Here is a 22,210-nt window from a genome sequence, read left to right on the forward strand (position 1 = left end):
GCCGTCCTCCGGGCGCTCGGCCTCGCTGGCCGCCCAGCTTCGGGCCGAACGGTCCGGCAGGGACACGCCTGCGAGCGTGGACTCCATCCCCCTGGAGTGGGACCACGACTATGACCTGAGCCGTGGCCTTGAGAGTGCCAGCAGAGCCCTGAGAGAGCAGCAGAGCGAGGAGGGAGACTTCCTGCAGCGCCCCGCCTCTGGCCTGTCAGGTTAGCTACAGACGAATGAAATAATTTGAACCTAAATTTAAATTGCAGCAAGAGCTTTTACATTTCAAAACGTGCTGTGAAGGTTTTCCATTTAGCAACCTGTAGATCCAGAAAGCTACAAATATGGATCAAGTCGTACGTTTTAAGTTATAACTGTGGTTTAGGAAATAGAAAGTGACCTTACAAAAACATTTTGAAGTCAGAAGTAGAGATGCACAGGGATGATTTCCTGTTATTGCAAAAATGTTACTTTGTTTTAGCTAGTTATGATTTTTTTTAACTATTAAAAAGCACTGAAATATTTTTTTAGCACTCATCAGTTAAGTTTTTAAGAAGTAAAATCATTTTTAGTGTTGTTTTAAAACACTTTTAGCTAGAGATTAGCTTAGCTAGTGCAGCTAAAAGTACTGTCTATATGTGGAAATGCTCTGGGATTTAGCACAACTGAGAAATTAAAAACAAAAAAACTGCTAGCATTCTCAAATCTAATTGTTTGAGAGCAGACAGAGACAGAAAGCTCAGAGAGAAACAGCCTTCCTGTTCTCTGCTGAAAGTTTCACTCTCTCTCTCTTTTGCATCCTGAATGAGCCGTAGACATTTCCAGAGACATTGTAGAAAATGAAGTTTTCTTTTCAACAGCCCCTTTCATCTCTGGTTCATTTTAAACACCTGATACTAATTTTCTTCAGTCAGTAACAACATAAAAAGTGAAGATTGTTGAGATTAGCGCCACCTGGCAGAGCGTAGGCTACATTTTTGATTGACACTCTTGGTGCGTCTCTAAATAAAAGTTCTTTCTCATAACATCCTTCTTTCAATTAGATATTTCAACAAACATATTTTGATGTAATTCAGGTTAAATACAGATGAATTCCTGGTTCATCTATTAATTTGGTGACATAGTGTGAAGCCCAGTGCTAAATGTTTGTACTGTACAATGTTTCTTCCAGATGTAGTGATTCCAGAGAGCCCTGAGGCCTTTGTTAAGCTAACAGAGCAAACTCTGAGGTCCTCCACTGGTAGGCAACAGCAGAATTAAGCATAATGCATTTGTTTGGACCCAGAAATAACTACTCCAAATAGCCCTGTAGCCCTGTCACCGGCTTGGTTGATTTGTGTTGATTTCACTTATACACTGTCACTAATAGTCGCTCTTCCTAACACCGTGTTATAGGGTGAACTCCATTTCCTCTGTAACTTCCTGCTCCCGGTTTTGGGTTCTCACTCAAAAGAGCAGAAATGGAGTTCAGCCTAAATCTTCTTTCTAACTTGCTCTTTCATTTGACTTGCAGTGTTGCTGGGTAGCTAACCTGTTTGGATTCTTTTTTTTATGTCTCAGAAAAGCATGTTTTTGTTTTATTTTGTCACAGTGAGCAACTTCTTTATTCTTTTTAAAGGATTGCAGATTTGTTTGCGCTTTTAAATGGTCATTTTCATAAATTGATCCCAGCTGACCCTAAGACTTAAACTGCAGCAGACGCCGCGAACAAGGCTGTCTGGAAAACCAATCTGCACTCCTGGTTTCTCATCTCCTACATTTTGTCTAGTTTTTCTCTGTCTGAACAGGTCCACCTTCTCTTGGACTGTCAATCACATTTCAGATAATCACTTTGCATGGTCACTTGGCGCCTTTGCTTGAAGGTGATCAGTTGTTGTTGCGTCAACAGGAGAGGCTGCCTCAGCAGATTCTCATATGCATCCCTTTGATGTCAGCCGTTCCCACCTGCAGCAGTTGGACAGCAGTCGCAGCCGCACTCCTTTAAGCACAGAAACGGATGCATCATACATGGGCTACGTATGTCTCTCTTACATCTACATTTTTGATGTTGCATCTGATTATTTTCTTGTTTTGCAAAAGTATTCACACCTCTAAAGTATTTTTTTCCGCATGTCATGTTACAGCTGAAAGCTTTCATGTGTTTTGTTTGCTATTTATTAATATTTTAACAGTTGAATTGGTTTTATCAATACATTCTGGCACAACCGGCCCTTTAAGAAGATTCAGATTGTTGATTTGGCCCAAAATGAAAATGAGTTTAGGGCACAACTGGTTTAGATCTAACACATTCAAGTGTTAGTATGGCCTAGTCAAAGTCCAGACAAGAATCCAACTGATGCTATGTGGCAAAACTTAAAAAATTATGTTTGCGGATGCTTTCTATTCAACCTGGCTTACTTTGAGAAGAATGGGCAAAAAATGGGAACACTTGTAAAAGCAAATGTCAAACGTTGTGCAGCACCGAGTGTCGTAAAAGTTGGTCCTATAAAATCTCAGAGAGGCTGAGATTTTCGTGTTACACTTTTCATATTTCTATGTGGAAAAAAAAACTTGCATTGTTTTCCTTCCACTTAATAATATTTGCATGTTAAAGTTGATCTATCAAATAAAATTCCAACTACTTTCGTAAAGGTTTGTGGTTGTAACTTGACAAAACTTAGAAGAGTAAAAGAGGCGTGATTACTTTGTCAAGGTGTTTCTATAAAGTCGTTTTAACCAGGTTAAAAGTTATTTTCACCTGAAGGCAGTCTTTATGTTCAAAGGTAGATAATGGCATCATGGTTATAATAATCTGGTAGTCTTCTTCAAGCGAGTCTGCGTTTGCTCCGTAGATGCGACTGCTGGGTGAGTGTCGTGGCAGCATTGACACAGTGAAGAGGATGGGCTCCGAGCTGAAAGAGGAAGAGGATGCCGTGTCTGGGCTGGCAGACCCAAGCAGCTCAGAGTCCCAGACTTCAGGTAATATAACCACGAAACCCAGACGGCGCTCATGTTTTCAGCAACATCACGCTTCACAGTTTAGTTGCTCTTTATAATCTGGATTTAGTTTCTTTGTCAGAATTACCAACTATGAGCCAAGCTGCTGTGCGTCTTTCTCCCATTTGTGTGAAAATGCTGGACACACTCAAAATAAATGCTTAGTGTGACACTATTAGGTCGTATTTACCTTCATCGAATCGTTTTTGTTCTTTCCTGTTCGATCCAGGTGTGATTGAGCGCTGGGAGTTCCTGCAGGCTCAGGATCTCAGTAAGGAGATGCGCTCCAAGCAGAACCAGCAACAGTGGCAGCAGCTGAACTCCGACCTGAATAACATCTGGACCTGGCTGGGGGAAACGGAGGAAGAGCTGGAGCAGCAGCGAAAACTGGACGTCAGCACAGACATCCAGATAATTGAGCTCCGCATCAAAAAACTCAAGGTAATTAAATCAGATTCTCTTTTTTTTTTTCCCCTGACATTATTTGCTCAATTTAATTATTCTAAACACTCAAAATCTTTCTATTTTATGACTTTGTGTCCATGTTGCCTGATTTTCTCCTGCTCTGTGATGTTTGTGTTTGACTCCAGGAGCTGCAGAAGGCGTTTGACAAGCGCAAAGCCATCGTACTTTCCATCAACCTGTGCAGCGCTGAGTTCCTGCAGTTGGACACAGAGGAGTCCAGAGAGCTGCAGGCCAAACTGAAGGACATGAACAACAGCTGGGACAAACTGGGCAGCTCTTTGGACGAATGGAGGACTTTGCTACAGGAAGCTCTCATGCAGTGTCATGTAAGTGCATGTTGTCTTATCTATTTACGAATTCAACCAGCAGTTCCGTATTAACATTTATGTCCAACAGGACTTTCATGAAATGAGTCACGGTCTGCTCCTCTGGTTGGAAAATATTGATCGCCGAAGGAACGAGATCGTCCCAATCGACCCGATCCAGGACAGCGAAACCCTTCATGAGCATCACAAGACACTCACGGTACAAAACCGGAAAAATTACTGTTTTAAACGTGTTACCCTATTGCGTATTTTAACTCGGTTTACGTCATAAATCCGGCAGCAAATCCGCCAGGAGTTACTGGACTCGCAGCTGAAAGTGGCGTCACTGCAGGACATGTCGCTCCAGTTGCTGGTCAACTCTCAGGGCAGCGACTGCCTGGAGGCCAAGGAGAAGGTCCATGTCATCGGGAACCGCCTCAAGCTGCTGCTGAAGGAAGTGACCCGAGATCTCAGAGAGCTCTCCAGGACTCTGGACATCACCAGCAGCCAACAGGTACGTCGACTCATTCACATAAAATTATTCATGCCTTTTATTCACGTTTTATTTCACAACTGCAAACTTCAGGGTCTTTTTTTGGCATTTTATCCATTAGATCATCATCAACTAGCGCATAAATTTGGGGTTCAAGGAAAATGATGAATGGGTGTTACATTTTTCACAAGTAAAAATCCATACGCATACCAGATTTTTCTTCATAAACTTCCACTTCAGTCGTGTTTTGCTTTTTGTGGGTCTGTCAGATAAAATATCAGCATTTATAGCTATAAAGTGGTGAAATGTTCCAGGTCTATAAATACTTCTACAAGCATCTGCATGTCCAGTTTGAATCTCTACAACCCTGATTTAAGATATCACACAGAGAAGTTTTCCAACACGTTTCAGGTTTATTTGCCGCAGGAGAGTTTAAACTCAGTTAGCCAACAGAATAAGTTCACATTGTACCTCTATCAAAATAGTTTTTGCTCTTTGTAATTCTTTTATTAAAAGGTCACATGAAGACCGTGATTAAACTCAAATGAATTCAATCAAATCAGATTTTTTGGCTCCGGTACACAGAAGGCCTAACATATTGTGATACTCACCGTCTTTGTGCTTCTGTTTTTGTATTTGCGGATGTTTTTTGTCTTTGTTTATCTTCAGGATTTGTCTTCTTGGTCGTCTGCTGATGAGTTGGACACGTCTGGCTCCCTCAGTCCGGTATCAGGGAGGAGCACACCGAGTCGCTCACGATCGGTAATGTTCACCTCTTTCTGTTTACGGAGTAGAAACAGGAGTTTGATAACTCGTCTGTAACACGACGCCAAACGTCCCGACAGCCCCGTCGATGGCCCAGTTCACCCCCGTCTTCCCAGTATCTCTCCTGTAAATGTTTCCACACCGCCATACCCTTTTATACCGTCTAAGCCCCAAACCTTTTTCAAACCATTTAATATTCCTGCATGTAAATTCCTTGGGAAACTGGGACGTTTTATTTTTACTTTTTGATGTTTATTTTTTTGTTCTGTGTTTCAAAACCTTTCTACTTTTTCCCCTTCTTCTCTTTTACTTTCCCTTCATTTCCAAACTAAAACATTTTCCCTAGAATTTCCCTCTGACTTCTTCTCCTCTGTACATTTATTTTAATTTCCATACGTTTAATCTCAGTAATACTGGCTGGGTTGGAGCTGTTTAATCTACCAATGAGATTCTTTTTGAATTTGACAAAAACGATACCACGATTGTCTTAGAAATGCCTTGCAAAAGGATTCATCCCTTGACCTTTTTCACATTTTGTTTGGTTACAACCAAAAAATTCAATATCTGTTGTTTAGATGTTATGTGACGGATCAACAGAATGTAGTTCATATTTACAACGGGGAAGAAAAATGTAGACAAATACAAATCTGAAGAGTGAGGTGTGCATTTGTATCACTGAGTCAATAATTTGTAGGACCAACTTTAACTACCATCATTGCACATCTTCTTTACAGAATAGTTTAAGCTCAGGCAGATTGAATGCCTGGCGTCCAATCTGTAATTTTCAAGAGTTGCCATTGGTTTCAAACTGGATTATTTCCATTTTAGCACTGGTGACGTGTTTAGTTCCCAGCTCCAGATGTGTTTTTCTCCAGCATTGCTCTGTTTGTAGCTCCATTCATCCTTCCATCACTGCCTATCAGCTTCCATTTCCTATATAAGGAAATGTTTTTCCAGGACGATGTTCAGTAATCGTCTTTCCCTTTTACAAATACACACCACTTTGTGTTGTTCTATCGCATAAAATCCTAATGAAACATTGAAACCTGAAGTTGTGAGGTGGCGGGATGTAGAAAAGTCTCAGGAGTAGGAATACTTTTGCAAGGCACAACAATAATATCAGTCCAAATAAGGGTGCCACTGCTGTTATTGTTTCTTATTAATGTCACTGTTACCAAACAGAGTCATGCATCACATTGCCTGATGTGTAGCTTCGGATCTGCAGTCGCTTCCTCACAGGAAGCCGTTCAAAGTCACCAAAAAACACACTTTGAAAAGCCAGATTCCTTTATTGTTTTGAGTTACGAAATCTCTCATGCTCATGTCTTGATTTTTGTTTTTGTTTTTGCTGCTCTTCTTTTCATTTTGGGTTGTCTTTTCATCAGTAGCTTTGTCTTGATTTGCGTGGACTGAAACATACTTTCTTTCTTTCACCCTCCCCTCCCCTGTTCATTGCAAACAGCAACGGGGCAAATGTAGTCTGTCACAGCCTGGACCGTCTGTGAGCAGTCCACACCACAGGTACCTTTTTGTTGCTTCTAGCACACCTAGAAGATAATGGAACTCTACCCATGATGCACTGGGAGGCTAGTCCGGGCTCTCTAACGTACACACCCTTTCTGCATTAGTCCCTATTTCACGTGTTAACCCTCGTGCCGGCTCATGATAGTGAATTCCATCATCTTCTGCCAGTCTGGGTGCTCTGTGTAGGTTAGACGATGAGGTGAGCTGCAGGCCAAACATCCACCCAGGAAAGGGTTTCACGAGGAATAGGCTTCTTCTTCTTCTTGTGTCCTCGGCTGCTTATCTAATATACAGCTAACAACACTTCTCGCTAAGCAAGCCAGCAAACTCCCCCTTTTTCTTTGAAAGTGTCGAGCCAATAAATGTCTGCAATGAACAATGCAAAAGCTGCGGCTTCTCTTTCTCTCTAGCTCTTTCACTCTTACCTCGTGTGTGTGCTGGTTCTCCACTGCTGCTTCTACCTCGCCGACTTTCCATCTCTGTTCCTCAGTCTGTCATCTGTGCGTCTTGCCTCTCAGGTGCCCATTTGTGAGGCGGTAAAGGGGGACTTTTTGGTAACAACATAAGAAAACTTTATGTCTTTATGTTGACCATTAATAAGATTGTTTTTGTGTTCACTGATCGTATTATCCCTCGAAAACATGCTAATTTTTAGGAAGCATAGTGGAAATTTTTGGCTGTGTTCACACTACAGCCTGAAGTGACCCGATTCCCATTTTTTGTCAAATTGGATTTTTTTATTTATTTATTTTTTTTCCGTGGTTGTTGACACTTCCAAATATGTGCAACCTGCGTGTGAACTCCAGTGTGAACGGAAAAACGAGCTGAAAGTGTCCCGCATGCGCACTAGAGGGCGCAATAACGTCAGCGTTCTCAGAGTTTGGCCAACCGCCATAAAAAGAAGAAGTAGTGTTCATCCATGTTTACTTGCAATAACTTAATCCTCATTTGGTTGTTTTTAGTCGAGTATCAGTGACGTTCAGGTCGGATGAATACGACCTGGACGTTGGGTCACATTTGAATCGGATACGTATCGGCCCGGGTCGCATTCGAAAAAAAATCCGACCTGTGTTGTTCAGACTGTCATGAAACGATCAGATACAGGTCGAATTATGTAAAAAAAAAAATAAAAATCTAAATTGGGTCACTTCAGGCTGCAGTGTGAACGCAGCCGCCCATGTTGTTCAAGGGTAGTAACCCAGGGCAACAAAAAAAACGACGGACAAGAAGCACATATAAAAGTTTAACTTAAATGCAGCAGTTGTGCCCTGAACAAGGCTTTTTTTTTTTTTTTTTTTGCATCGTTTTTTACAAATGCGCATTCAGTGGCGAGTTAGGACCCCCGAGTAAAAACTTCGGTAAAACCAAAGTAGTATTTTTACTCAAGGTTATCATACAGTGGGATCCAGAAACCTAACGGTGCGTTCACACCAAACGCGCTCTATTCAAAGTCTGTGTGGAGACTCGTCGAGGCGTCTAGCGCGGTGCAATGTGAACCGTTTGGAGCGTTTGACTCATCAAGAGCGTCCAACGCGTCCGACAAATAGGGCGGCAACGAAAAACAACAGCTAGAGCAATTTTGACACGTCTGATGTGCCTCCACATAGACTTCACTAGGTGCTCTACACCTAGCATGTGAAACGCTAGGTGTAGAGCAAAATGTCAAGAGTCTGCATTCACGGTGCACACTTGAAGCGTCAGACGCATTTTTGATGTGAACGCACCATAACCATTGGTGTTTAGCAAGTCCTGTTAAGCTCTAGATGGGTTTAAATTAATACAAAATGACTTTGTATTAATTTAATGGACATTTCTTTGACATAACGTCATTTCCAGAAAACAAACTCTGGATTTAGCTAAAAAAAAAAAAATCATAACATAATGGAGATAATTTGTTGATGATGGACCCTTTGGATCTTGGGGATTATTCTCCCTTCTCCCTCAGAAGCTGTCAAGTTCAGCACGTTTGTTTTTGTGGGGTTGTTTCAGCGTTGAGCATCTTTACTGTTCATTATGAGGAATGTGACATCATTAAAATCTCCAAGAACTGGAGCAGTGTGAAAAATATCACAAAGCTACAAGCTCTTGTTACATAGAATGTTTTATTCCAACGATGTCAGCACAATTAATTCATTGAAGACTCCTTATAAAATTTATTGGACAAAGTATTAAGTACTAATGAGAGTATAAACCTTACTGATGTTTCCCTTAAGTTATATTTTTTTTCCCTGTCCTAACTTACAACTTAGTTATCAGCGTAATAAGATAACTCCATAATGCAAAGTTTATGACCCTGAAAGATTAAATAATTTCATCCTCAGTCATTTACCAGGAACATTTGAATTCACTCAACAATGAATGATGTATTTTACTGTGTGAGCAAGTCTTCTGGCTCCAGTTTGGGTTTTTTTTCCCATGATTTTAACGTATAAAGTAGCAACACCTCGCAAAATTATTCATACATCTTCAACTACATATTTCCCATTTTGTCACTTTTTAGTCACAAACTTGTATGTTTTCTCCTGGTTATGTGATATACCAACACAAAGCAGTTCGAAATTGTTAAGTGGAAGAAAAATGTTGAATGTTGTTTTAGCAACAACAAAAAATATCTAAAATGTGAAGCATGCATTTGTATTTAGCTCTCATAATTTTATACTTGTAGAACCACCTTCCACTGAAATCAGAGCTGCGACTATTTTGAGCCGAGTTAAAATTTTGAAATTCTCAATTTAATTTTGGTCTGGACTTTGACTGGACCATCCTAACACATGAAAATGCTTATATTTGAACCATCCAGGTCCAGGTCTGTGAGGTTATTGTTTTACAGCCAACTACAAATTCTCCAGTTTTATCCCTGACCAGCTCTCAGATCTTTAGTTTAAAAAAAAGACATAAAATCATTTTTACATTTCTCTCCACACTACTCTAAGTTGTGTTGGTCTGTCACATAGCATCCAAATTAAATGCAGTGACTGTTTTAACATGACAAAATGTGAAAAGGTTAAAGTAGCATGAATTCTTTTGCATTTTACTGTTGGCCACATTCAATGAAGCAAAGTGGTATATTTCTTTACACCTGTTCTTTACAGAAGTTAGTGAAAAACCACAGTGTTAAAACGAAAACCTGTTTCAAGATGCTGCACTGCTCTTGCCATGGCATGCTTTGCACTTTTCTCCAGGATGAAACCTTTCAGTCAGGTCAGCTGATTCCTGCAGCATGCTTTTTTCTTTTTTTTTTTGTCTTTTTACTCTTTAACACCTACAGCAAAGGAATGCAAGCAAACATTAAGTGTATTTGTCTATGCTTGGATACTGTTTTGTGACTGTCTTTGTTATCCTGTTTATCCACCAAGTTCCAGTCAGCATGTGGATCACAGTTGGAAACATCGTCACTCTCAAACGATTAGCGCCGTGCGGCCGTAAAAGCATCGACATCCAGCAGCCAAGCTGCTGAAATGAGATCTGATTTGGATTGAAAACAGATTTCACACATGGAGAGATGGATATTAAATTAGGAGTTAGGATTATTTAAATGTGCAAGTTTAAAAATTTGGTTCAGTCAGTTTGAGTTACATAGTTTGTACAGTATTGTTGTGTTAGCAGCAGTGTAGTTGTGCCAGGGATGCTGTGTGTGTTTGTCGGCAGTGGTTAGCTAACGCTTAGCCTCTGCCCGGTTGTGAATGTGTGTGAGCAGGTCTCGCAGCGCCGCTGGATCCGCTTCCTGCCGTTCTGATCGGGACGTGTCGACGGCTCGCAGGTCCTCGTTCTGGCGCCGTGTCCTCTGGTTCGCGCTGCCTCTCCAAATCCTCCTGCTCCTGCTGGTGGTCCTCGCCTTCCTGCTGCCGCTGGCGGAGGAGGACTACTGCACCCAGTCCAACAACTTTGCTCATTCCTTCTACCCGATGCTCAGCTACACTAACGGACCGCCTCCTGTGTAGGGTGGCAACGAGAACTCTCCGTAATTTGGCTTCCGTGGGACAGGAATGAGAATCGTGCGCAGAAAAATCTCTTCTTTTGTGTGTAGCTCAGAGGATCGAGAATCGCACTACGTTAAGAAATGCTGCGTCATTTCGAGGTGTGTTTTGGCTTAACTCGCGGTGGAGTTCTGCTGGACGAATTTACGGGTCCTTCATCGTGCATTTTTCTGGAGAAGACTGTCAGTGGAAAGCACCAAAGTCAAACGCTGAAAGATTAGCCTGGGGCGACAAAAAGGAACACGAAACAGTTTCATTGCGTTTATTTTTTTACCTGTATTTTTGGGCATGTGGTTTTAATATTTACTTTTCTTTACTTACATCTACGACTGTGTTTGTGCTAAACTGTGTGACGTTTTTAACTTGAACTTACATCCATTCACGTTCGTCTGTCAAGTCAAGTGTTTTATGATTGGACGCAAATCGAGGGGTTTAACCTTTAACATCATGATCTTTTTACATTCTGCTTTTTATTTTTTCATAACATCAGGTATCTTAAAGATCGAAACTATGACACATTGAACTAATGTATATTTTGTATGACTGTTGGTTAAGTATAAAATATATAAAAGTCCAGAATTATTTAACATGTGTACATAGTGCAGAAGATTACTATGAGAAAAGATGTATATGCAACTACCAACAATAATGAATGCCAAATCCTCACTCCGAATCTTGTCTTTAATCTGATTTTTCTTTTGTCCATTTTATTAATGAACATAACTTTAAAGCCCTGGTTGCTAAGTAACGTATTTGTCAGTATCTTAGGTGGCATTTGTTGTACATAAAGACCTTTAAATGGCAGCAAATGGAGAACCTGAGACAGAATCATCCGGGGTGAAACGACCTTCTTGGAGGTCCGGGAGCAGAGGAAGACTGTGGTGAGTGGAGCAATGCCAGGGTGTAGCGCCATGGTGACAACACACATGATGATGATGATGATGGCTGTGAAGAAGCTCCTCAAGCAGTTTGATGATTTCATTGTTTGAAAGAGATAAAGACGTCGAGTTCAGGCCCAACGTCTGAGAAACCTTTGACTGGAAATCCAGCAGCTACAACGAGAGACGAAAACGCTCGGTTCACTGTGAGCCAACAAGCTTTACTCTAAATTAATAAGAGCCTTGCAAAACTTTGACGCTTCCTGACGTTTTTGTCGCTTTGTCACTTTTGTAAACGTCGGTGGTGTGATTCTGTGTGATAAACCAACACAATGTCAATGGCACACTTTAAAAACGAGAGCTGCACCAACAATCTTTACACATTTCTCTGCAACAGAAACAAGCAGTAATAATAAAGTAGAAACGATAATAAAATCATCCCATAAAAGCACCGAAAAAGGCTTTACCAGAAACCCATGAAGTGAGTCATAAAGTTCTTCAATAAAATCTTAAAATGAATTTCATATGTGAGGAAGTGAACACTGGTGTTACATTTTCTTCAGCATTTATAAAAACACATGAATATGAGCAGTTAAAGTAGCAAGTAAAGCAGGGAAGTTATTCACAGTTTCAATCTGAAGACAAGAAGATAATCTGTTCACATGAGACAAAAAAAAACGTAACTTTTTGCTTATTAGCAAAGAGCTATGTAAGACGTGAGCTTACTGTGCAGAACATTTGATGAAACACAGTGGCAGTAGCATCATGCTGTGGGCATACTTTGTTTTTATAAGGACAGTAAAGCTGGTCAGAGTTTATTAAAGCTGAAAAAGACTTGAAACTGTTTAACTATCAACAGCCAATGGAGTATAGAAGCTTGTTCACAGATATCTGATCAAATGCAGTGCAAAATTACATTTGAAAATGTTTAAGGTGTATGAATGTTTTTGCAAAACACTGCAGACGGTTGATAAAAAAAAAAAGGTCAAATGTCTGCTCAATAGATTTGGTTCTCAAACTGTTATCTAACCAAAGTTGAAGTTTCTGACTTTGGACCAGTTGTTTACTTAAAAAAAACAACTTAATTTGTTTACAGAAGAATAGTCTTGGTTTCCCTCCAGCTTTCTGCCCTAACCTTGTGACTTTCCTCCACCGAGTCGAGAAAATGACTGAACAACAAGGAGACGAATCCATTGGCTCTGCTGGAAATGTTACGACTGGACCTCACTCACCTCCCTCTGCCGGTCAGACAGCTGAGTCAGGCTGAGTCTGAGGACGTTGAGCTCCTCTCGCTCCTCTCGCTCCTCTCTCATCTTCTTCTCCTGGTCCTGCAGGTTTGAGCCGCTCAGCTTCTTCTCCTCCTTCGCCTTCCCATCCAGCAGCAGATTCGTCTTCTGCTCCTGCTCGCTCTGACTCTGCTCTGTGACTTTCAGCTTGGCGTGTTGAACACAGCGGAGACCCAAATGTTTGCGCTTAAGCCAAATTATGCTGACCTTTATTTAGATTAGGTAAGTAACTCTGACACTTGAATACGTGCTCAAATTATGTCAAAATGATTTTTACAATCATTCAAAATGATTTTTTTTAAAAAGATAAATTTACAAGGTGTTTCGAGGTAAAAGAGCCTCTAGAGTGACCCTGAATCCCAGCCTTTCTCCCCTCTACCTTGAGCTCGTCGGTGTGGGTGAGCTGGGCCTTCAGCTCGGTGTTGGACAGCTTGGTTGCCCTCAGTTCTGCCTGGAGACGCTCCAGCCTTTTTTTTAACTTCCGGGCCTCCAGAAGAGCGTCGTTTTGTTCTGCAGACAGCACAGATCGACTTCTCCTCCTCTCCTCCTCCAACTCCAAAACCTTTTTCCTCAAAAGCTGGACGTGGAGATCTTTTCTGTCCAGTTGGTCCTTTTGGGACTTTACCTACAAGGATTGAGCAGATTTTTACTTTTGTTCAGAGAGGAAGCAAAAGAGTCGCGTCAGGTTTATTTGTTTGTGTAGCAACTTTCACCAACAACGTAGTAAAAAGTGGTTTACATTGTAAACACGTTAAATAGTCAATTATTACAAAATAAGCAGTAAACATTAGATTTTGTCATCACCAAATATTCTGATAAATGTCTCAGTTATTATCAAAAGCAACTTTTAGCCTTGATTTAAAGGAGCTCAGTCTTTCGACTATCTTGCAGTTTTCTGGAAGTTTGTTCTGGATTAGAGGAGCATAAAATCTTCAGAGTGAGTTTCTACAGTTTTACCTTCTGCTTCAAGCTGTATGTCTGCATTTTGCTCTCCACCAGAGCGGCTGCCTCTTGTCTGTCGAGCTGTTCTGCGCGTGACCGGACGAGTTTCAGCCTCATGTCAAAGCCCAGGTCAGGGTCAATACCGTCGACCTTCATCGTCTCAGACAGCCGCTCCACAAACTCCTCATACTGCGGAGAAATCGAGGGCAAAACACCTGAATGACTGGCTACGTCTCCATCAGTTTCGTCTCTCATCTGCGCCAGTGGCTTCTCTCACTTGCTTGTTGCTGCGTTGTAGTTCGTCCCGATGCAGCTCTGCCTCCAGCTGCTCCGTCTCCAGACTCTGCAGTTGCCTCCTCAGGTCCTGGGCTTGCTGCTCGGCAAGCTGAGCCCTCTGCAGCGTGCCGAGCTGGAGCGCCGTCAGCTGTTTCAGTTCCTCAGAGGTGTGGCGCAGTCTCACCTCCATCTGTGATACGGTCTGCCACGCCGAGGAAATCAACATTAATAGTTGGAACATGCTCAAGGTGTAGGTGGTGAAGGGATTTCTTGACATATCTTGGAATATTTTCAATGAAAAACAGTAAGAACAATTCAAGTACTGAATAAAATGCGCTTCTGCTTTTATGCATTTGGTTGTGTTCACGACGTTCCTAATTCAAATTACAATAGCTTGCAATATAATGATGAATATAACAGATACTTCAGCTAATTTCTTTATCATTGATAACCAGTGAACCTTTCTATTTTCACTTTACAAATAAACTTCATTTTATGTGATGGACCAACGCAAGTTAGTGTTTTATAATGAAGAGAAATTAAAATAAACCATTCTGGATGTGTTGCTTTATCACTTTTATTCTTCACAGAACAATTGAATTGTACTGAGAATAAAATTCACTAGTTGCTCGATTAAAAAATAAGTGATCTGTTTGTACCGTATTTTAGGGCTTCCAGAGTGAAGTGGACCAAATTCAAAAGCACACCACACATTTCAGATTTCTACTTGTAAATAAAGTATTCATTTTCCTTCCACTTTTCATATGTGCACTACTTTGAGTTGGTCTATCAAAAATGAAATAAAAAATATAAATATGTGAGGTTGTAAAGTGATAATGTGGAAAGATCAAAGGAAAATGAATAACTTTGCAAGGCGCTATAAAAAAAAACTTCAAAAGTCACTCAAGTAGTGTAACAGCTAATTTGTGATGTCTTTGTCTTTTCCTCTGCGGCCTGAAAGAAAATTAAATCAGGAGACTTATCTGCTGTAATTAGTCACCTTGTTACAGAAGCCGTCTAAATGGTGTAAGACGTCTCTCTCTGTGGGCAGGAACTCAAGCTCAGTCTTCTCCTGCAGCAGACCAGCCACCTTTTCCAGGAACCGCTGAAGTTTCAACTCAGCCGCCCGGGCCTTGGACTTACACTCCTCCACCCGTTTCTCCAAACAGCAGGACTCTCGCCTGGCGGCCTCTATCACTCTCCTGCTGGCGTCAAGGCTTTCGCTTAAGGTCCGTTTCTCTGTCTCCACGCCCCTCCTTCCCACCACCAGGCCTTCCAACTCCTGAAAGACCCAGCGTCACATGTTAACATTTAGAATGGACGCAAACTTTGAGTGATGTTTTCAGTTTGAATCCATTTGTAACCAGCAAATAGATGTTTTATTTAATTAATAAGGGGAAAAACAGTGTAAAATCCAGACAAAAAGAGGCAACTTTGAGAGTGAATGTAACTCTAAAACACATTGAAAATAGTATTTCTACCTCTTTGAGAGAATCAAGTGCTGCTGCACTGCCGGCTGTCTTCTTCTTCTCCTGATCCAGCTCTGCCATCAGCCTCTGTGCCGTCTCTCTGCTGGCTTTACACTCCAGCTCACAAGATTTGACATTCTCCTCCAAAACAGCAATCCTCATCCTCAGTCTCTCCTCCTCGTTAGACGGGTAACAGGGGCAAATGACACATTTCACAAATACTGCGTACACTTTTTCTTTTATTTGAGTCAGAAAGTTTCCAATAAAGAGATATAAACATACCTCATCAGAATTTTCCAAGATTTCCATGTCACAAGTTTAGCAGAAGAAGTGAGGGTGCAGAAGAAAGTTGTTTCTGTTGTATGACGTTTCATGGCAACGTCAAACAGTGTATACATAGTTCAACCAGAGGGGGCGCTCTTATGTTAAATGCCTAAGCAAAACATTAACTCTATTTCTACGAGGCTCTTGCTAATACCAATAAATAATATGCAACGCATAACTTCACCAGAATAATGTTAAAAAATAAGCACAAATCCTTCTCAGTTAAGAATACGCATCCTTTTTGCCACATAGCATATAATTTATCTTAAACGGGTGTTTCAGCTTTCACCGCGACTCTGTGCTGATGTCGTTGCGCTTTTATACAGTGTTTTAACGTAACAAGTGGTAACCTCAAGTTGCATTCAAGTACAACCAGAGTGACTTTACCCCGTATTTTAACGCATTAATACCTGTTTTGATTACCAGGTATTAACCTCAATCAATAAAAAATAAAAAAATAAAAGATTTAACAAAACCAAACGTAGAAAAGATGTTCTTGAGATTGAATTTCTGTATGACAAAGTGAAATAAAAAATTATTAATCTTCTACTGTAACCCGCACATTTCCCCACAATATAAGTAACATCGCTGTTTTGAAGGGGCCCGGTCAGTGTTCAGTCTCGAAGAGTTTAAATAATTTTAGAAATGCAACTTTCAATAACAAATAAAACATTTCTCTATTATTATTGATTCCCATTTTATTTTGTGTCTTCATCGTTTAAAGCCTTTCTCGTTTCTTATCACAAACAAACGTCTTGCATTAATGAGAACATATTTTTTATCTAAACCTGTAAACATTCATAGATATAATAAAGGTTGGAGTAACATCAATTTTGCACGAGTTGACTTGAATGCACCGTGAAGTTTAAAATGCAGCCTTAAAATGCCTAGAATCGCAACTGCAGTGGTAAAACGCATTTTGACATATGACGTATTAATTATTATTTTGTGTGATATGAACAAATGTGACACATAAAGGATCATTACTTCGCCACATTGTAGGAACCGTGTCAGAGTAATTCATGTAGTTTTAACATAAAACTTAAGGCTGTGAGGTTTTTACCTGCAAGTCAAGACTCTGGACTTACAAGACCCAACTGAATACGTCACGCTACACAGGAAGTGCGGAACAACATCAGCTTGTGCGAGGAGAAACACGCCTCCTGGGTCAGTCACATTTGCTGTCAAGTAATTTGAGACAGTTTATGGTTTTCTTTTAACACTTTGTTACCAGTTTCCGCTGTTTTACCACATTATCTCTGGCTTGTTTCAAGACGCTGTGTTTTCCGTCCCCGGTAAGCCAAAGGCTAATGTTGCACGGTGGCTTTTAGCATGTTGTTAGCTTGTTTTCAGAGGTTATTACCTGCTCTGAACTGTCGTAGTTTTTACTGTAAGCTTATTTAAATTTTTATTTATAATCTGAGCCAATCGGGTTTACTTATTCTTGTTCCTGCTGTCTGTATTTTTATGTATTTCTCTTTCCCCCTTATATTGCAGAACACCTTTGCATCAGAAAGATGCTTCTTCGGACATTGTGGTCGAGACTGGGAGCTCGGCAGCTTGCTGGGAGCAGACCAGTCTGTATTGTTTCTTCAACCACTCTTACCCAATGTTTGAAGCCCAGCAACAACGAATCTACCCCAATGATTAACTCCTGGTCATCTACAACCACAAGAACCTTTTACTTAAACTCATTTAACCAGCAGTGCATGCATAATCCTACACCTACAAACTTCATATGTAATCAGGCTCGTTTTTATTCATCTAACATTGTACAGTCAGTGCTAAAGCCAACCTTAAAACCAGTAATAGTGCCTCCTACAGGAAAAAGACCTCCTAAAGGGCCACGAACTAAACAGCCTTCTCGGTCCAACCAGCCTTCAAAGAAAGAGGATGAGGTGATGAAATTAGTGATTGTTTGTTTTCCCATCGGTTGCTGCCTGGTTAAGTCATTAATTCAGGTGTTATTTTGTCTGCAGGATATGATGCAATGCATAGCCTTTGCAACAGCAGACCAGTATCATTTGCCAACACTCAGCCACGACTTGATAAACCACGGCTTTCAAGAAATAGATTTACCAAGAGGTACTAGCCAAGCAGCTGTTATATCACAACTTGACTCTGAGGAACGCTGCTTTGAGTTCTTCTCACTGCCCTGTTTTCATTTCAGATGCATCAAACGTCCTGGTGATAAGCACCGAAAACGCTGCTAAAGTAGACGACGATGCGCTTATTTTTTTCTTCAGGTAGAAACGACGAGCTTCGTCACAAACAATAAGTGTTTATGACTTTCTTTCTTCTTCTTCTTCTTTTTTTTTTACATCTTTATTGTATATTTTTATATATTAAAATGACATCATAGTTGTTGAATATCATTTTAATTGTGGACTTTAGTGATTCGTGAGAACCACAGTTTGCCCACACCGTGGACGAAATGACGATACAACAAACAACTTTATGGAGTTTCAAAGCAAAGAGTTGGGTTCACAAATTTGAATTCATTTCATTTTTCTAATCTTTAAATACTCAAACATATAAATACGGGCCCTAATATGTGCATGCAGCCCCGTTAATGTTTAGATAAATCCCCTTTAGCAGATCACATCTCACCTACACGCATTCCAATAACAACCTCCAAGTATTATTATGTCTTTTTATTTAGATTTTGTGGTGACAGTGGCCTTTATTAGTTATATATTATGTAATATTGATAATAGAAATATCCGACAAAGAAAGGAGAGAGACTAAATGCCTTCTGGGACAGAAGAAATAAAGACTGAGAGCTATTTAACCACTTTGACTAGAAGTATGTTTAGGGAATCTGAGGAAAGGCTTTTAATTCAAAGGACACACAAATCGTCAAGCATGGTGGTGGCAGTGTCATGCTGAGGGGGTCATTTAGCTGCCACTGTCACAGGTGCGTTGCACTAAGTGGTTGGAGTAATGACGAAGGAGGATTACCTCCGTTTTTGTTTTTTTTTAACTTCAAATCCACAACTAGTTGGTCGAAACTTGGACACCGTTTACTGGTTCTAGAAAGACTCTGAACACACAATCAGGACCGGTTCAGGAAGGACAGCCATCTGACATTTAGTATTTAGACTTAACACAAATTTTCTTTGTTGAAAATGTGTGAACTTTACTCAAAAACACAAAATAAGGCCGATTGAATGAGATTTACTTGGTCATTCAATCAGGGATCTTGTTGGTGGCTACAAAAAAAAATTACTGCAACAAACTCGGAGACATTTAACCACATATTCAGGTTTGTGTTGAGCATTTAGGTATAAGTTTGTGAGAAAATCTGCTCAAACTGTTAAATCAACAATAATTGGGATTGTTTGTTGTATCATAATTTTACCCTGGAAAAAGAAATGTTGGAATAAGTAATTAAAAGCCAATAAATTTATAAATATTTTGTGAATGTTTCATCAAGATTGTGTAGCTTGGTCTAAAACATAACCTGTGTAAAATTAAATTAAAGTTTGAATCAACTGGAAAAGAAGAAACTCTTGTGGAAATTAGTTTTCTATCATTTTCTGATTCTCAGTGTGAACCTTGGTGTTTTGGAAAAACTTGTTCTGACGTTCCAAATCTGAATTTCAGGGAAGGATCCGTCGTTTTCTGGAATGTCCAGGAGAAAGAGGTGAATGTTACCTTTAGCGTTTCCAAACTGAACCCGTTTCTACATCAGATCACCTGTTGACAACGGAGTTTGTTCTCGTTTTGTGCAGATGAAGAAAGTTTTGAGGTTATTGGAACATCATGAGATCCAGCCTTACGAAGTTGCTTTAGTTCACTGGGAAAATGAGGAGATCAACTACACTGTGGGAGAGTACGAGTTGCTTCAACGTCAGCCGGGGTTGTTGGTGTTCCTGAATGCTTCCTCTTCATTAAAACATTTAAATCTTCTCCTCAGAGGAAACACAAAGCTGGAGAGAGGCAACTTCATTCTTAGTTACGACATGGATCAACAAGAGGCTGTCCTGGAGAAATTTGCATTTTCAAACGCTCTCTGTCTGTCAGGTGAGAATAGGTGAATACTACTGACTTGCTTTGGGTTTCGGTTTTAAGCACTTTTTTACTCTTAGTTCTTTTTTGTTGTTTGTTTTTCAGTAAAGTTGGCGATATGGGAGGTGGCTTTGGACAACTTTGTAGAGTCAATTCAGTCAATCCCAGAGGTACAATGGACATGGCGGAGAGAGACTCTATGCATATTTTATGATGCCTAATGCCAGCTATTTGAAAATCTAAATGTGAAGTAATTTGTTTTGCTTAGATGCTGAAGTCTGGCAGGAGAATCAAACTATCCTCTGCTGAGGTTATGCAGAAGATTGGAGAGCTATTTACGTTGAGGTAAATTCATTTTTCTCCAAACAGCGGCTCACTCGTTTTCTATTTCATTTTTACGACTTAAGAGAAAGCCAAAGCTTTCCAATTACCCGTGGCGCCAGCCTCTTCACTTGATTTGCTATTTTTACCACTTCAGGATCGACGTAGTGCCCGTATTGTGCGGTCACGTTTACGGTCGCCTGCCTCAGTCATGACCATAACTTTAATCGTTTTTTGCTCTCTGCCTCCTGCAGACACTGCATCAACCTGAGGTCCGACCTTCTCCTCACTCCCGATTTCTACTGGGACCGAGAAAACTTAGAGAAGCTCTATGACAAGACGTGTCAGTTCCTGAGCATCAACCGCAGAGTCAACGTAAATGCAGCTGCAGAGCACGGATGAGTCATGAACAAGAGTCGTCGCGAGACGTTTAGCTCCCTTCTTTGTGCGTTACTGTCATTTGTAGGTTGTGAACGAGAAGCTGGAGCATTGCACGCAGCTGACGGACCTGATGAGGAGCCACCTGAGTGAAAAGCACAGTTTGAGGTTGGAGTGGATGATAGTCATCCTCATTACCATTGAGGTACAGTGGATTTATTTCACCCCTTTATTTACAGTAAAGAAAGATTTGTTCATGATGTTAAAACTACAAATTCTAGATTTTTGGGGGTTTTATGTTGAAATACCAACACAAAGAAGTGAGATAAAAGGGAATTTGTCTTTTGTCCCCTTTATTCTGAGACTCCTAAATAAAATCCAGTGCAACGAATTGCTGTCAGAAGTAACCTAATTGTTTGTCCACTTGTGTGTAATTTAACCTCACGCTTGAACTGATGTGGAAATATTTCGTGTACAAATTCATGTCTTTTGATGTGCAAAACTAGCGGGTAAAAACCCCAAACACCTCCAGCTGCAGAGGTTGTTTGAAAACTGTTTACTTTTCTCTCTACTTCGCATTTCTGCACTGCAACATGTTGGTGTACCAAATAAAATCTCAATGAAATAGAAGGTTTATGTCACAAAATGCAAAAAAAATATATATATTTTACAAAAGCACTGCTTAATATCTCGGCTGTGTGATTAATCTGTGTCCTGTTCTCCTTGAAGGTGATGTTTGAACTCGCAAAAATGATCTTCTAACCTGCTGACCACAGAAAACACAAATCTATGAATGACATTAGAGACTTCAACGGAAGAATGCTGTGCTGTGCTCAGGTATTCATTCACTGCTATTTCACAACGAATCGCTGACGCAACCTGAAAATGTGAAGGGGACCCGATTAGTTTTAGGTTTGTTCCTCTTTCAACAAAGGGACACTTCTCAAACGCACAATTTATCTATGAACATGTCCATTCATCCATTGTTTACTCTCGCTTATCCTTCCAGGATGGATTGGTGCTGAGCCTGGCTAAATGTTTGCTCAGATTTTTGTTCAAACTTGTTGAGTATTTGACTGTTTTTGTATTTAAATTTTAAGAGAATTATGAAAACGTTATTCGTGTGACTCATTCATGTTAAAAGAAAGAAGAATAAATTCTTACACAAATGTGTCTGCTCCTATTTGGTCCCCCAACAAAAAGCGTGAGTTCTGTCCTGGACGTTTTGATATGCAGACCACTGTTTGAATGTAAAACATGAGCCGTAATAATCTGTTAAACTGACGGCTGAATTAAGACGTTTCAATAACACAGGAGAGTTAGGATATGTGCAGGTATTATTTTATTAAAATAAAACAATGTTTTAATAATAAAATCTTGCTTGATACACGAATAAAGGCATCTCAGAGTTGGGTTTTACATCTTGCAACTTTTGACAAATTCTTTGAAATCAGAATACATGGAATGAAAGGAAGAAAGAAGAAAACTGTTTTTTTTTTTGTTTTGTTTTTTTGTTTTCCTTCAGCTTGAATACATAGCTGATTGTATCCAGATAATCCTTTTAGTTGTTGATTCATAAACATTTGGGCAGAAAAATGGAACAAGAAGTATATTATTATTATTATTATTATTATTATTATTTATTATTAAGGCTCAAAGATCAATATTTGGGTACATTCAATGTCAGACTTTTCTACGGTGATGTGGCATGCTCCCTGTCTCCTTGAAACTGACTTGGTGGTATCTCTTTTTGATTGTAAATATGCACAGTAGAGCCTGTATGAGCTTTAAAACAGACATTATTTACAAGATAAAATATAGTAACATATCTG

At 40.1% G+C, this 22,210-nt stretch overlaps 3 protein-coding genes and 1 long non-coding RNA gene across 5 annotated transcripts; 3 read left to right on the plus strand and 1 right to left on the minus strand.

The window, feature by feature from the left end:
- The first annotated feature begins 126 nt into the window (after window positions 1-126).
- Window positions 127-11,159, plus strand: LOC103144683 (nesprin-1-like). The gene is made up of 10 exons (XM_016676286.1): window positions 127-209; window positions 1,877-2,004; window positions 2,820-2,946; window positions 3,194-3,405; window positions 3,555-3,755; window positions 3,826-3,954; window positions 4,036-4,248; window positions 4,897-4,989; window positions 6,455-6,513; window positions 10,214-11,159. The coding sequence occupies exons 2-10, from the start codon at window positions 1,903-1,905 to the stop codon at window positions 10,455-10,457; spliced, it is 1,380 nt and encodes a 459-aa protein (XP_016531772.1). The 5' UTR covers window positions 127-209; window positions 1,877-1,902; the 3' UTR covers window positions 10,458-11,159.
- LOC103144787 (coiled-coil domain-containing protein 170-like) lies at window positions 10,666-16,249 on the minus strand. The gene is made up of 8 exons (XM_007561927.2): window positions 15,627-16,249; window positions 15,357-15,521; window positions 14,876-15,157; window positions 13,877-14,077; window positions 13,615-13,788; window positions 13,037-13,282; window positions 12,604-12,804; window positions 10,666-11,545 (listed from the first exon to the last, which is right to left on the minus strand). The coding sequence occupies exons 1-8, from the start codon at window positions 15,651-15,653 to the stop codon at window positions 11,288-11,290; spliced, it is 1,554 nt and encodes a 517-aa protein (XP_007561989.1). The 5' UTR covers window positions 15,654-16,249; the 3' UTR covers window positions 10,666-11,287.
- A 360-nt stretch (window positions 16,250-16,609) lies between these two features.
- Window positions 16,610-21,547, plus strand: rmnd1 (required for meiotic nuclear division 1 homolog). Of its 2 annotated transcripts, none has more exons than XM_007561780.2 (12): window positions 16,610-16,835; window positions 17,166-17,566; window positions 17,648-17,753; window positions 17,839-17,914; window positions 19,275-19,314; window positions 19,403-19,503; window positions 19,588-19,694; window positions 19,785-19,849; window positions 19,948-20,024; window positions 20,255-20,375; window positions 20,467-20,583; window positions 21,108-21,547. In XM_007561780.2, exons 2-12 carry the CDS (start codon window positions 17,186-17,188, stop codon window positions 21,138-21,140), a joined length of 1,224 nt encoding a protein of 407 aa, XP_007561842.1. In that variant the 5' UTR covers window positions 16,610-16,835; window positions 17,166-17,185; the 3' UTR covers window positions 21,141-21,547. The 2 variants fall into 2 exon arrangements, with proteins under 2 accessions (XP_007561842.1, XP_007561841.1); XM_007561779.2 differs by having other exon boundaries at window positions 16,611-16,963.
- LOC107837292 (uncharacterized) lies at window positions 17,922-19,173 on the plus strand. Its single transcript, XR_001663307.1, has 2 exons — window positions 17,922-18,798; window positions 18,968-19,173. It is a non-coding gene; the product is annotated as an uncharacterized LOC107837292 (long non-coding RNA).
- Window positions 21,548-22,210: the final 663 nt, after the last annotated feature.

This window comes from Poecilia formosa, unplaced genomic scaffold, assembly GCF_000485575.1.
Source record: "Poecilia formosa unplaced genomic scaffold, Poecilia_formosa-5.1.2 Scaffold131, whole genome shotgun sequence".
Classification (NCBI taxonomy): Eukaryota; Metazoa; Chordata; class Actinopteri; order Cyprinodontiformes; family Poeciliidae; genus Poecilia; species Poecilia formosa.

Bases quoted from the DNA above. Each gene is read 5' to 3' on its own strand.
- LOC103144683 (XM_016676286.1), top strand. From the start codon at position 1,903: ATGCATCCCTTTGATGTCAGCCGTTCCCACCTGCAGCAGTTGGACAGC. The intron at 3,406-3,554 runs GTAATTAAATCA...GTTTGACTCCAG, and splicing joins TCCGCATCAAAAAACTCAAG to GAGCTGCAGAAGGCGTTTGA. The intron at 6,514-10,213 runs GTACCTTTTTGT...GTGTGTGAGCAG, and splicing joins GTGAGCAGTCCACACCACAG to GTCTCGCAGCGCCGCTGGAT.
- rmnd1 (XM_007561780.2), top strand. From the start codon at position 17,186: ATGCTTCTTCGGACATTGTGGTCGAGACTGGGAGCTCGGCAGCTTGCT. The intron at 17,754-17,838 runs GTACTAGCCAAG...TTTTCATTTCAG, and splicing joins AGAAATAGATTTACCAAGAG to ATGCATCAAACGTCCTGGTG. The intron at 20,584-21,107 runs GTACAGTGGATT...TTCTCCTTGAAG, and splicing joins TCATCCTCATTACCATTGAG to GTGATGTTTGAACTCGCAAA.
- LOC103144787 (XM_007561927.2), bottom strand. From the start codon at position 15,653: ATGGAAATCTTGGAAAATTCTGATGAG. The intron at 14,078-14,875 runs GTGACTAATTAC...TCGGCGTGGCAG, and splicing joins TAGACGGCTTCTGTAACAAG to ACCGTATCACAGATGGAGGT. The intron at 13,789-13,876 runs GTGAGAGAAGCC...ATTTCTCCGCAG, and splicing joins TACAACGCAGCAACAAGCAA to TATGAGGAGTTTGTGGAGCG.